The following is a 15,507-nucleotide window of genomic DNA, read 5'->3' as shown; positions in this document are numbered from 1 at the left end:
AAGGGCTCCTCTTTATTCTTTACAGACCCAGCAGAAGTTTTGATTGTTTATTGGGTATGGTGGCCGCCAATACCAGCTCTCTGCTCTGTGTGATGTTTCTGAACTGCACCCAAATAATAATGATCTGCATTAGTTCTCCCTTTAGATGTAAATATGGGGTCTGAAATTATATGTATGACCTGGAACATACGAGGTATCAAAAACCCTCGAAAGAAAATCAAGGTATTTTCGCAGATAAAAAGAGGTCAGCCTCCTGTTGTAGCATTAATAGAGACACATTTAACGAGGGACACAGCTCGATGTATGCAAAAACCGTGGGTACAATGGTCTCTACATGCCTTTCACACTAGCTACTCAAGAGGGATCCCTGTTGATACACAAGGAGGTTAGGTGGGAGGCCAAAGAAGCGAGACGTGATCCAGAGGGTCGTTTTGTCTTTGTGCATGGATTCATTAATTCACGAGAATATGTGATATTGTGTATTTATAACCCCCCTCCTGCTAATATGTCGGTCCTCCGTATGGCCCTGGGCTTCTCCCTAAAATATCCAGATGCTAATGTTATTTGTATGGGTGACTTTAATCTAGTTATGAACCAATCCATAGATAGACTGAGATTAGATGACGCAGCATCCGGGGACGCTTTACCTCAACCCCCCTCTCAATTGGCACGATTTATGGAAGGTAGCGGTTGGCTAGACTTATGGAGAATAAGTCATCCAGAGGTCAGGGGGTATACTTGCCACTCATCTACTAAGCAGTCTTTGTCTCGAATAGACTATATATTTGGGTCGGGTGGTTTGGCATTATGGGTGGATAGTATTGAACATGGTAATCGAGGGATCTCAGACATAGCCCAATTATTCTTAGACTTAAATACGGACGGTCCGATAATAATAAATCCTGGAAATTGAACCCCTTTTGGTTAAAATTAGTAGATTCTAGTGACAGGACAGTTGAATAGTTAAATTGTTTTATTTTAACAGACCAGGAACCCCAGAACCTTGGTTTATTTTGGGATACCCTGAAGGCATACCTGAGGGGGTGCTTATCTTCTACCATTTCCTATATCAAGAGGATGACGGCGGGGAAGGATGATGAGATAGAGCAAAGATTAAAGGATTCAGAAGCCGCTTATATAGCTAATCAGACTAGCAGTAACAGAATTGCATGGCTCACCTCTCAGAGGCTATATACTCAACATGCAGACGTTAAGTCAAAACGCAAATTATTCTTTACCCGTCAGTCCTACTTTGAGCTGGGGAATCAGGCCAGTACACTCTTGGCCTTCCTAGTGCGCCAACATAACGCCTCCAATACAATATTGCAGAGCCATGTATCAGATGGCTCAATGTCCTCTACTGACAAAATACTTAAAGGTTTTTATGATTATTATAACTCATTTATATAAGTCTAGTAGTGATTATGATGTTTACGAATGTTTTGATTACTTATCGGATATAACGTTCCCCTCACTGAGCCCATCCCAGCAAGCCTTTATGGAGGCTGAATTTACTCTGGAGGAGGTAGAACATGCTATAGCAGACATGGCTACTAGGAAGGCCCCGGGACCTGATGGGTTTCCCATTGAGTTTTATAGGAAATACCGTGACAAATTAGCACCTATCCTACTGAAGGTACTCAGGGGAATATAGGGAGGAGAGTCTGCCTGAAACATTTTATGATGCCAACATTATTGTGCTCAGGAAGGAGGGGAGGGATCCTCTGTATTGTGGATCATACCGACCAATCTCTTTAGTGAACGTAGACTACAAAATCTTCACTAAAATTCTGGCTACCAGACTGAATACGATCATATTAGATCTTATACACCCGGACCAAACTGGTTTTATGCCTGGGAAAAGCACTTCCATTAATATCAGGTGGGTGCAATCGGTTATTCAATATAGTTCACTGGAACCAGACAATAAATGGGCATTGGCTTCGCTGGACACAGCCAAGGCTTTTGACTCCCTTGAGTGGTACTTCCTTTTTGCATGTTTGCGGAAATATGGATTTGGGGACAAATTTCTAAGAGGGATAGGTACACTATATGCAAAACCTAGGGCACGCATGGTGGTGAATGGTTCTATGTCTGCACCGTTTTCTTTACATAGGGGAACTCGCCAGGGATGCCCTCTTTCCCCAGCTTTATTCGCCTTGGCAATACGGATGAGGTCCTCTGTAGACATTAGGGGGATACATATTGCTGATTGAATGGACATAATCGGTCTCTATGCTGATGATATGGTGGTGTTTATGGACCAAACAGAAGATACGTTACCAAAAGTAATAACGATGATTGATACATTTAGTAAATTTTCTGGTCTCTATATAAATTGGGATAAATCTGCCCTGATGCCTCTCTCCCATGCCCCAATGTCATGCCTCGAAACTCTCTCGCTATTGCCCATCGTCTCCAATTTTAAATATCTGGGAATACATATGTCTCAACGCAGTCAACTAGATTTACATCTTAATATATACCCACTACTGGATCTAGTTAAATCTAATTTTGCTACCCGGGATAAACTCCCACTTTCTGTGGCTGGTCGTATTAATCTGATCAAAATGATACTGCTCCCCAAATTGAGCTATTGCTTCCAGCACAGCGCTGTCTCAATACCTAAATCTTTCTTTGCAACCCTAAACTCCCTTACTACATCCTTCATATGGGGGAAGACTAGGCCTAAACTTAAGTTGTCCACTCTGCAGAGACCCAGGCAGGGGGGAGGGGCGGCCTTGCCGGACTTCTACCTATATTACCTTGCTGGACAGGCTAAAACGATAAACTCATGGATGCCCGGGAACTCCCTTCCTAACTCTGAAAGTCATATACTACACTCAGCCAGAATCGATTGCCCATTGGGGTTTTTGGAACTGGAGAAAATTAATGTTTCCCGTTTGCTACCTCTGCTCCGATCGACACGATTAATATGGAGGCAAATTAAAAAAAATAATTAAATTTGTTGACATAGCAGTCGAAATGCCACTGTGGAATAACAGTTATTTTCCGTAATTATTGGGTCACCCGTCCACTGAGTTTTGGATATCGCATGGTGTTCTCTCAGTGGGTAACATACATAACCAAGGGATTTTTATCTCCTTTGAACAACTACAAAATACTTATAATATACCGAGGTCTCAATTTTTCCGCTATTTACAACTAAGATCAGCCTTCCAGTCAAACGTACGGAATATGGGTGCGGGTCGAGCTATCTTGTCTCTACCGTTAATAAGAATTCTTAATTCGCAGGGCCCTCAAGGACTCATTTCCTCTTTATCCCCTTAGTGACAGAGCCAATTTGGTAATTAATGACCAAGCCAATTTTTGCAATTCTGACCACTGTCACTTATGAGGTTATAACTCTGGAACGCTTCAACGGATCCCGCTGATTCGGAGATTGTTTTTTCGTGACATATTGTACTTCATGTTAGTGGTAACATTTCTTCGATATTACTTGCGATTATTTATGAAAAAAAACGGAAATATGGCAAAAAATTTTAAAATTTTGCAATTTTCAAACTTTGTATTTTTATGCCCTTAAATCAGAGAGATATGTCACGAAAAATAGTTAATAAATAACATTTCCCACATGTCTACTTTACATCAGCACAATTTTGGAAACAATTTTTTTTTTTTGTTAGGGAGTTATAAGGGTTAAAAGTTGACCAGCAATTTCTCATTTTTACAACACCTTTTTTTTTTTTTTTTTTAGGGACCACATCACATTTGAAGTCATTTTGAGGGGTCTATATGATAGAAAATAATGAAGTGTGACACCATTCTAAAAACTACACCCCTCAAGGTTCTCAAAACCACATTCAAGAAGTTTATTAACCCTTTACGTGCTTCACAGGAACTGAAACAATGTGGAAGGAAAAAATGAACATTTAACTTTTTTTTGCAAACATTTTAATTCAGAACCTTTTTTTTATTTTCACAGGTGTAAAAACAGAAATGTAACCAGAAATTTTGTTATGCAATTTCTCCTGAATATGCCAATACCCCATATGTGGGGGTAAACCACTTTTTGGGCGCACCGCAGAACTTGGAAGTGAAGGAGCGCCGTTTGACTTTTTCAATGCAGAATTGGCTGGAATTGAGTTCGGACGCTATGTCATGTTTAGAGAGCCCCTGATGTGCCTAAACAGTGGAAACCCCCCACAAGTGACACCATTTTGGAAACTAGACCCCTTAAGGAACTTATCTAGATGTGTGGTGAGCACTTTGAACCCCCAAGAGCTTCACTGAAGTTTATAACGTAGAGCCGTGAAAATAAAAAAATTGCATTTGTTTACACAAAAATGATCTTTTCGCCCACAAATTCTTATTTTCACAAGGGTAACAGGAGAAATTAGACCACAAAAGTTGTAGTGCAATTTCTCCCGAGTACGTCGATACCCAATATGTGGGGGTAAACCACTGTTTGGGCGCACCGCAGAGCTTGGAAGAGAAGGAGTGCCGTTTTACTTTTTCAATGTAGAATTGTCTGGAATTGAGATCGGACGCCATGTCGCGTTTGGAGAGCCCCTGATGTGCCTAAACAGTGGAAACCCCCCACAAGTGACCCCATTTTGGAAACTAGACCCCCCATGGAACTTATCTAGATGTGAGGTGAGAACTTTGAATGCCCAAGTGCTTCACAGAAGTTTAGAATGCAGAGTCGTGAAAATAAAAAAATATTTTTTTTTCCACAAAAAAGATTTTGTAGCCCCCAAGTTTTTATTTTCACAAGGGTAACAGGAGAAATTGGACCACTAAAGTTGTTGTCCAATTTATCCCGAGTACGCTGATGCCCCATATGTGGGGGTAAACCACTGTTTGGGCGCACAGCAGAGCTCGGAAGGGAAGGAGCGCCGTTTTGGAATGCAGACTTAGATAGAATGGTCTGTGGGCGTTATGTTGCGTTTGCAGAGCCCCTGATGTACCTAAACAGTAGTAACCCCCCACAAGTGACCCCGTTTTGGAAACTAGACCCCCCCAAGGAACTTATCTAGATGTGTGGTGAGAACTTTGAATGCCCAAGTGCTTCACAGAAGTTTAGAATGCAGAGTCGTGAAAATAAAAAAAAAAATTTTTTTTTTCCACAAAAAAGATTTTGTAGCCCCCAAGTTTTTATTTTCACAAGGGTAACAAGAGAAATTGGACCCCAAAAGTTGTTGTCCAATTTATCCCGAGTACGCTGATGCCCCATATGTGGGGGTTACCCACTGTTTGGGCGCACGGCAGAGCTCAGAAGGGAGGGAGCACCATTTGACTTTTTGAGCGCAAAATTGGCTGTCGTGTTTGGAGACCCCCTGATGTACCCAAACAGTGGAAACCCCCCAATTCTAGCTCCAACCCTAACCCCAACACACCCCTAACCCTAATCCCAACCCGATCCATAATCCTAATCACTAACCCTAACCATAATCACAACCCTTACCCCAAAACAACCCTAATGTCAACCCTAACCATAACCCTAATGAAAACCCTAAATCCAACACACCCCTAATCCTAATCTCAACCCTAACCTCAAACCTAACCCTAATCCCAATACACCCCTAATCACAACCCTAACCTTAACCCTAATCCCAAAACTAACCATAATACCAACCCTAATCCCAACTCTAACCCTAACTTTAGCCCCAACCCTAGCCCTAAGGCTACTTTCACACTTGCGTCGTTTGGCATCCGTCGCAATCCGTCATAATCCGTCATTTTGGACAAAAAACGGATCCTGCAAATGTGCCCATAGACTTGTATTGCCGACGGATCGTGACGGATGGCCATACGTCACGTCCGTCGTGCACTGGATCAGTTGTGTTTTGGCGGACCGTCGGCACAAAAAACTTTCAATGTAACTTTTTTTGTACGTCGCTTCCGCCATTTCTGACCGCGCATGCGTGGCCGTAACTCCCACCCCCCCTCTTCCCCAAGACATAGATTGGGCAGCGGATGCGTTGAAAAACTACATCCGCTGCCCACGTTGTGCACAATTTTCACAATGTGCATTGGTATGTCGGGCCGACGCATTGCGATGGCCCCGTACCGACGTAAGTGTGAAAGAACCCTAACCCTAAATTTAAATCTTACCCTAAATTTAGCCCCAACCCTAACCCTAAATTTAGCCCCAACCCTAACCCTAGCCCTAACCCTAATTTTAGCCCCAACTGCTCTTCTCCTGCCGGCCGGCAGATGGCGGGCGCACTGCGCATGCGCCCGCCATTTTCTTTTGCCAAGAAGATTCCATCGGCCAGGAGGAGCAGCAGGAGGACCCAGGGACACTGGTGAGTATAATAGGGTCCCCGAATCCCCCTATTTCTCTGTCCTCTGATGTGCGATCACATCAGAGGACAGAGAATTACACTTTGCTTTTTTTTTGCGGTCGCCGGTAAACAGTTAATTACTGGCGATCGCAAAACAGGGGTCGGTGAAACCGACCCCGATCATGTTCTTTGGGATCTCGGCTACCCCCGGCAGCCGAGACCCCAAAGATTTTCCCGATGACGGCCGGCGGGCGCACTGCGCATGCGCCCGCCATTTTGAAGATGGCGGCACCCATCGGGAGCCACGAGGAGCACCGGGGGAGACAGGTAAGTATTGGGGGGCTACCTGGGACCCCATTTCTCTGTCCTCTGATGTGCGATCACATCGGAGGACAGAGAAATTAAAAAAATCGCGTTTTTTTTGTTGCGGTCGCTGGTAAACTGTTAATTACCGGCGATCGCAAATGCGGGGTCGGTAAAAAACCCCCCGAATCATGTTCTCTGGGGTCTCGGCTACCCCCGGCAGCCGAGACCCCGGAGAAAATCCGACTCTGGGGGGCGCTATTTACTTTTTCCACAGCGCCGTTAATTAACGGCGCTGTGGTTTAAGTACCCTTAGCGGCCGCCGTTAAAAGGCGTATCGGCGGTCGTTAAGGGGTTATACACCTATTATCCATAGGCGGAGGATCTATTATAGACTCAATTAGGGGGAAGTGGGGGAGGCTCCTTCCGGATACACTGGGAGAAGAATGGGATGAAATCTTAGAATCTCCAACTAAAGTCTCCCCATCAATCAATAATAGAATGACCCAATTGTATATTATACATCAATCCTATTTGACCCCGACTCATCTCTTTAAAATGGGTCATCTCCACTCATCAGACTGCTTGAGGTGTCATTCCAGTAATGCGGATTTCACTCATATGATTTGGAAATGTCCTATTGTTTTTCATTATTGGAAAGAGGTGACGACACTATTGACATCCTTGGTGTCGATACATGTCCCACTTGAGCCATTGATATGTTTGTTTGGAGTATGGGAAGCGGAGGCCTGGGACCATTACACTGGGATTTTTCTGAGGGAGACACTGTTTATGGCACGAAAGGTGTTGGCACTACGGTGGATGGGTGGTTCTGGCCCATCTCTCAAAGCATGGGTTGAATTAGTGAATTTAATTATTCCGTATGAGCGGACATTGTATCAAAATAGAGGATGTCCAGCTAAATTTGAAAAAATATGGGGAAGATGGAACTTATCCTGTCATACTTTATAAGCAGTAGTAACTCAGTATATGCGGAGTGGTGGGGTGTATGACTTTGGAGGCATTACTCACTTGCAGGGCGGAATTTATACAGAATCCTTCATTTGGCGGCACTATGTTAGTTTTAGAAGGTTTTTTGTTTTTTTTAGATGTTACCGTAATTAAGGTTATAAAATAGGATATTAATGATCAATATGCACTGTTTGCTATCTTTGTAACACTTTAGATATGGCAATGTATGATAATTGTCTGTAATTTAAGCACGATGATGGATACAAAGCAACTGTGTGTATGATTTATTCTGCAATTAATAAATAAAAAAAAAAAGTCTAATGGTGCTCCCTCCCTTCTGACCCCCGACGTGCGCCTAAACAGTGGTTTAACTAAACAAATGGGGCATAAGCGTACTGAGGAAAAATTGCACAACAACTTTGGGGGTCTAATTTCCTGTTACCCTTGGGAAAATAACAAAATGTGGGCTAAACTTATTTTTGTGGGGAAAAAATGATTTTTTATTTTCACGGTTCTGCCTTATAAATTTCTGTGAAGTACTTGGGGGTTCAAAGTGCTCACCACACCTCTAGATAAGTTTATTGGGAGGTCTAGTTTCCAATATGGGGTCACTTGGGGGTTTCTACTGTTTAGGCACATCAGGGGCTCTGCAAACGCAACGTGACGCCCGCAGACCATTCCATCAAAGTCTGCATTTCAAAACGTCACTACTTCCCTTCCGAGCCCTGAGGTGTGCCCAAACAATGGTTTATCCCCACATATGGGGTATCAGCGTACTCAGGACAAACTGGACAATAACTTTTGGGGTCCAATTTCTCCTGTTACCCTTGTGAAAATAAAAAATTGCGAGCTAAAAAAAAATTGAGGAAAGAAAAATGATTTTCTATTTGCACGGCTCTGCATTATAAACTTCTGTGAAGCACTTGGGGGTTCAAAGTGCTCACCACACCTCTAGATAAGTTCCTTGGGGGTCTAGTTTCCAAAATGGGGTCACTTGTGGGGGACAGGGGCGGATTATCAGAGGGTCAATATGGGCGGTAGCCCAGGGCCCAGTGGTCTGGGGGGGCCCTGGGCTACCGCACAGCTTGACCCTCCACTAATTGTCTGAATGCCCGCCGGCATTTGTGTGCCCCCGGACCCGGTGGGCAGAGAGAGGGGGCCCGCATTGGTTGGGAGGTGCGTGTATCAGCCGGTCAGCTGAGAGCTCCGAGTCCCTGCACCAGGCCTGCACAGCAGCACACCACATAATGGCTGCTCTGTGCACAGGACCTGTGATGAGGTCACAGGATGGGAGGAGTCAGGGGTCACATGATCGGGAGGAGGACCTCCGTGTACAGGACTTTGCTGGTTGCCATGGCGCCGGAGGAGGGTAGGGCAGCGTATGTGTGAGGTCAGGAGGTGTTTACAGGGTGGATGTAGCAGAGCCGTGTGTGTACGAGGTGGATGTAGCAGAGCAGCGTGTGAAAGGTCTATGGAGCGGAGTCGTGTGTACGATGTGTACGGAGCCGTGTGCATGAGGTGTACGGAGCGCAGCCGCGTGTGTACGAGGTGTACGGAGCAGAGCAGCGTGTGTATGAGGTGTACGGAGCGGAGTCGTGTGTACAAGGTGTACGGAGCACAGCCGCGTGTGTACGAGGTGTACGGAGCGCAGCCGCGTGTGTACGAGGTGTACGGAGCGCAGCCGCGTGTGTACGAGGTGTACGGAGCGGAGTCGTGTGTAAGAGGTGTACGGAGCCATGTGTACAAGGTGTACGGAGCACAGCCGCGTGTGTACGAGGTGTACGGAGCGGAGCCGTGTGTACGAGGTGTACGGAGCGGAGCCGTGTGTACGAGGTGTACGGAGCACTGCCGCGTGTGTACGAGGTGTACGGAGCACAGCCGCGTGTGTATGAGGTGTACGGAGTAGTGCCGTGTGTGTACGAGATGTATGGAGAGGAGCCGTATGTGTATGAGGTGTACGCAGCAGAGCTGTGTGTGTGCAAGGTATGCGGAGCAGTGTGTGCAATTTGTATGGAGCGGAGCGGTGTGTGTATGAGGTGTACGGAGTAGTGCCGTGTGTACGAGATGTATGGAGCGGAGCCGTGTGTGTGTGAGGTGTATGGAGCAGAGCCGTGTGTGTATGAGGTGTATGGAGTGGAGCTGAATGTGTACGGAGCGGAGCCGTGTGTGTATGAGATGTATGGAGTGGAGCCGTGTATGCAAAGTTTACGGAGCGCAGCCGCGTGTGTTGGAGTAGCTACGTGTGGCCATTATCATGTGCGGCCAATATACAGTAAGGAGCATCATGTGTGGCCATTATACAGTATGGAGCATCATGTGCGGTCATTTTACAGTATTATTGAGCATCATGTGCGGTCATTATACAGTATGGAGAATCATGTGTGGCCATTATACAGTATGGAGCATCATGTGCGGTCATTATACAGTATGGAGCATCATGTGCGGTCATTATACACTATGGAGCACCAAGTGTGGTCATTATAAAGTATGGAGCATCATGTGCGGCTATTATACAGTATGGAACATCATGTGCGGTCATTATACAGTATGGAGCATCATGTGTGGCCATTATACAGTATGGAGCACCATGTGGGGTCATTATACAGTATTGAGCATCATGTGGGGTCATTATACAGTATGGAGCATCATGTGTGGCCATTATACAGTATTGAGCATCATGTGTGGCCATTATACAGTATTGAGCATCATGTGGGGTCATTATACAGTATTGAGCATCATGTGGGGCACTAATACAGTATTGAGCATCACGTGGGGCCATTATACAGTATTGAGCATCACGTGGGGTCATTATACAGTATTGAGCATCATGTGGGGCACTTATACAGTATTGAGCATCACGTGGGGCCATTATACAGTATGGAGCATCACGTGGGGCCATTATACAGTATGGAGCATCACGTGGGGCCATTATACAGTATGGAGCATCACGTGGGGCCATTATACAGTATGGAGCATCACGTGTGGCCATTATACAGTATGGAGCATCACGTGTGGCCATTATACAGTATTGAGCATCATGTGGGGTCATTATACAGTATTGAGCATCATGTGGGGCCATTATACAGTATTGAGCATCATGTGGGGTCATTATACAGTATTGAGCATCATGTGTGGCCATTATACAGTATTGAGCATCATGTGGGGTCATTATACAGTATTGACCATCATGTGGGGCCATTATACAGTATTGAGCATCACGTGGGGTCATTATACAGTATTGAGCATCACGTGGGGCCATTATACAGTATGGAGCATCACGTGGGGCCATTATACAGTATGGAGCATCATGTGGGGCCATTATACAGTATGGAGCATCATGTGTGGCCATTATACAGTATTGAGCATCATGTGGGGTCATTATACAGTATTGAACATCATGTGTGGCCATTATACAGTATTGAGCATCATGTGGTCATGTGGGGTCGTTATACAGTATGGAGCACTGTGTGGCCATTATACAGTATCGAGCACTGTGTGGCGATATTTTTTTTTTTTATAATTATTCTTTATGAACAGTGTGATCAGCAGTGCTAAATGGGTGTGGTTGAGACATGGATATGGGTGTGACTAGTGAATGGGTGTGGTCAGAGGTGTGTCCTAAAATTTGCTGCGGCGCGCAACGCTTTTTCAGGAATAATCTGGTTCGGGTATATCATGACCCCCGTCACGTGACCCCCGTCACGTGACCCCCGTCCCGTGACCGGGGGGCCCACAGTGTGTGAACAGCCCGGGGCCCTGGCTACCCTTAATCCACCCCTGGTGGGGGAGCTCCAATGTTTAGGCACACAGGGGCTACCCAAACGTGACATGGTGTCAGCAAACGATTGGAGCTAATTTTTCATTCAAAAGTCAAATGGCGCTCCTTCCCTTCCGAGCCCTGTCGTGCGCCCAAACAGTGGTTCCCCCCACATATGGGGTTCGGTGTAATTAGGACAAATTGTACAATAACTTTCGGGGTCCAGTTTCTCCTTTTACCCTTGGGAAAATAAAAAAAATTGTTGCTAAAAGATCATTTTTTGTGACTAAAAAGTGAAATGTTCATTATTTTCCTTACATGTTGCTTCTGCTGCTGTGAAGCACCTGAAGGGTTAATAAACTTCTTGCATGTGATTTTGAGCACCTTGAGGGGTGCAGTTTTTAGAATGGTGTCACTTTTGGGTATTTTCAGCCATATAAGACCCCTTAAACTGACTTCAAATGTGAGGTGGTCCCTAAAAAAAATGGTTTTGTAAATTTTGTTGTAAAAATGAGAACACGCTGGTCAAATTTCAACCCTTAACTTAATAGCAAAAAAAAATTTTGTTTCCAAAATGGTGCTGATGTAAAGTAGACACGTGGGTAATGTTATTTATTAACTATTTTGTTTCACATAACTCTAGTTGAACAGAATAAAAATTCAAAATTTAAAAGTTGCGAAATTTTCAAAATTGTCGCCAAATTAGCGATACTCACAAATAAACGCAAAAATTATCGAGCTACGTTTACTACTAACATGAAGCCCAATATGTCACGAAAAAACAGTCTCAGAATCGCTAGGATCCATTGAAGCGTTCCTGAGTTATTACCTCATAAAGGGACACTGGTCAGAATTGCAAAAAACGGCCAGGTCATTAAGGTCAAAATAGGCTGGGTTATGAAGGGGCTCATGAAAACCTGGAGCCGGCCCTCGGTGCAGAGCACATACAACATGGCACCTTTAAAATATAATATTTGCAGCAAAACGAAGCATGAAATGTGCCTCAAGACAAAGTAATAAGACAATCGCATACCCCAATGATTAAGTGCATTTAATAAATGAAGACAGTTGTTGATTGTTCTGATAAAGTGATATCCATTCTGACAAGTGCAATAAGTTGTGCAGTAGATTCACTTATAATGTTACTCTACTCGGTGCCTGGTGTAAACTAGACACAGACTTATTGAAATCAATGTAATCAGATAAAAAATACATTTTAAGCGGCAAGAGTCATTCGGATATTTTGACAATCTGTTTCCCAATATTTCCACCTTTCATCATGGACACAAAAGCGCCTGCAAAAGAAAAATATCAAAGTATCCATTAAAAAAGATCCATCTATAGATCTGTATCTACAAGTCCTATTCCTTGTATATTGAAGAATATGGGCTTTTTTTTAATTCATTACAGGGGTATTCCACTTTTTAGATGTTACCTACCTTAGGACAAGGGATAACTACTAGAATAAAGATGGTTTAACTACAGAAACCACCACCGGAAGTTTGAAGAAAGCTGCAGATCCAGTCTAAGTCCATAGGACTAAAGGTACCGTCACACTTTAGCGATGCTGCAGCGATACCGACAACGATCCGGATCGCTGCAGCGTCGCTGTTTGGTCGCTGGAGAGCTGTCACACAAACAGCTCTCCAGCGACCAACGATCCCGAGGTCCCCGGTAACCAGGGTAAACATCGGGTTACTAAGCGCAGGGCCGCGCTTAGTAACCCGATGTTTACCCTGGTTACCATCGTTAAAGTAAAAAAAAAAAAACGCTACATACTTACCTACTGCTGTCTGTCCCCGGCGCTCTGCTTCTCTGCTCTGGCTGTGAGCGGCAGGCAGCCGGAAAGCAGAGCGGTGACGTCACCGCTCTGCTTTCCGGCCGCTGTGCTCACAGCCAGAGCAGAGAAGCCCAGCGCCGGGGACAGACAGCGGTAGGTAAGTATGTAGCGTTTTTTTTTTTTTTTACTTTAACGATGGTAACCAGGGTAAACATCGGGTTACTAAGCGCGGCCCTGCGCTTAGTAACCCGATGTTTACCCTGGTTACCAGCGAAGACATCGCTGAATCGGCGTCACACACGCCGATTCAGCGATGTCAGCGGGACCTCAACGATCAAAAAATGGCCCAGGCCATTCCGACACGACCAGCGATCTCACCGCAGGGGCCTGATCGCTGGTACGTGTCACACATAGCGAGATTGCTACTGAGATCGCTGTTGCGTCACAAAACTTGTGACTCAGCAGCGATCTCGCTAGCGATCTCGCTATGTGTGACGGGGCCTTAAGGGTGATTCAGACAACTTTTCATGTAGGAGAAAAACTGTCCAAATGTGGTCCCAGAGCGGTAAGTGATTTGTCAGTTTTTCTTGGATCAGAAACCTTCTTCTAACTTGCAGTCCTTAAAAGTCGGACAGCCATCCGAGCGCTGTCTGGTTTTTTGAACAGACCTATAAACTTGCAGTGGCAATTTTGATTCAACACCCTAGATCAATATCAGACTAGTCTGACTTTCTGGGGGCTGTGACGTTCACACAAAATTGCAGACGTGTGAACAGCCCCCATAGATTATCACAGCTGTGAGTGATATCTGTGAAAAACGGTAGACCTGCCGCCAGTCCATGCATGGTGGTCTGACCTCGAACCGATGTCCACTTATCAATGTGCCCTTAGGGTTTCTACACTAAAAAGAACATATGCACTGCAATGTAAAAAAAAACACTTTTTGAGCCTCTTAATTTCTTCAGGCTTTTAGAAAAAATGTCAAGCAGTTAAAAGACGTGACTTGACCATTGTCCAGGCGGTTTCCGCTTGGAAGATATTTCATACTTAAAAATAGAAGAAGTGGAAATGGAATAGTAAAAAAAAAAAGACCCCTGGTCGTTTTTTTTTTGGAGAGTTTCTGCCTACAATAGATCACTTTGTTGTTTTCATTGCTAAAAAAAAAAAAACTCCCAAGTTGCCCCATAACTTAAAAAGGGGAAAGAATATGCTTACAAGACGCTTAAGTAAAATATACTGCTTTTTCCGATTAAATGCTGACCTATGGATCAAATACTGATGAATCTCAGATCAAAAACACTGACGTCAGACTTTTATACGCAAGAAAGGCATTTCCCGCCATCCATATACGCGGCAGAGGATCAGTGGTCAGTATTCTTGCTTTGCAGCCCTGTGGTCTTTTCCAAGGAGTTTACCTAGTCTCTGTGCATTTAGATTTTATTACATCAAATTTTCATGTCAAATGGCTCATTATAGGAAAATTAAAATCGGGAGCCTCATTGGAGCCCAGGATTGAGGAGAGACCATGCTCGGATTTATGCAATCTTATTGATTTTAGTGATTACTGTGTAATGCTCAGTTTCCCCTGAAGGTGGTGCTACGTGGTAACTGAACACTTCCTGCTGCATTGATCTCTGGGGGTCCCAGCAGCAGGTCACCCTAAGATCACTTTATGCTAATAAAAAAAAAAATATATATATATATATATATATATATTATATATTTTTTTTTTTCTCTAAATGTAAATATTATGAATAAAATATAAATACCGGTATGTTTTTACCTGCAGTGTTCTCAATTCCTTGTACAACAGTTTCTTTAACCTGTGTAGGATACATGAGAAGACAGCACCATATTAGTAAAAATATATGGAAAAACAAAGTAAAACAAGAAAAAAAAAGACAAAAAGCAACACGGATAACAGGAACACTATGGCCTCATGTGGCTTTGTTCTTCACGTTTCCATTAGAACAGCTTGGTAACAAGAACAGACTCAGCGTTACATAATATTTCAAGAGGACGGGAAGTGTGCACTGGGGAAAATACGACAGCGGGAATCAGCTTAAAAAAAAAGTGTATTGTGCCCACACCATTTGTTATTTCCACTCTTAACCCAAATCTACACAATTACCAGATATGATCACTTTTAGGTGATGTTCACATGTTGCAGTTTTTTTTCCTGCAATTTTTTTTTTAATTTGTCTCTTGTACATGCTGATAAAGTTTAATACGTAAAAAAAATTCTGATTCAACTTCAAAAGATTTTGGCACCAAAACCTGATACTTGTGGTTTTTTCCAGCATTTTATTGCACTATCCATTGTATTCAATTGGTTGAAAATGCTGGAGGAAAAAAAAACACACTTAGGCCATGTGCACACGTACAGGTTTTTTCGCGTTTTTTCACGCTAAAACGCTATAAAAACTCATTAAAAACGCATACAT

At 43.9% G+C, this 15,507-nt stretch overlaps 2 protein-coding genes across 6 annotated transcripts in view; one reads left to right on the top strand and one right to left on the bottom strand.

Annotated features, from left to right (window-relative positions):
* Positions 1 to 5,687, top strand: part of TMEM62 (transmembrane protein 62) — a 134,654-nt gene extending 128,967 nt beyond the window's left edge. Inside the window, exon 15 of the mRNA XM_069730834.1 lies at positions 3,947 to 5,687. The gene's annotated coding sequence lies outside the window, so the exon portion shown is untranslated. The remainder of the gene's footprint in view (positions 1 to 3,946) is intronic.
* Positions 5,688 to 12,315: 6,628 nt separating this feature from the next.
* PTGR2 (prostaglandin reductase 2) overlaps positions 12,316 to 15,507 on the bottom strand; it is a 67,590-nt gene continuing 64,398 nt past the window's right edge. For all 5 annotated transcript variants that reach the window (XM_069730806.1, XM_069730786.1, XM_069730816.1 and 2 more), the window contains 2 exons: positions 14,847 to 14,886; positions 12,316 to 12,578 (listed from right to left, as the gene is read on the bottom strand). In XM_069730806.1, the coding sequence (XP_069586907.1) occupies positions 12,514 to 12,578; positions 14,847 to 14,886 (105 nt within the window). In that variant the 3' untranslated portion in view covers positions 12,316 to 12,513. The remainder of the gene's footprint in view (positions 12,579 to 14,846; positions 14,887 to 15,507) is intronic.

This window comes from Ranitomeya imitator, chromosome 1 (genome assembly GCF_032444005.1).
Source record: "Ranitomeya imitator isolate aRanImi1 chromosome 1, aRanImi1.pri, whole genome shotgun sequence".
Lineage (NCBI taxonomy): Eukaryota > Metazoa > Chordata > Amphibia > Anura > Dendrobatidae > Ranitomeya > Ranitomeya imitator.
The sequence above is the reverse complement of the archived record's forward strand: the minus strand, read 5'-3'. Positions and strand labels throughout refer to the sequence as shown.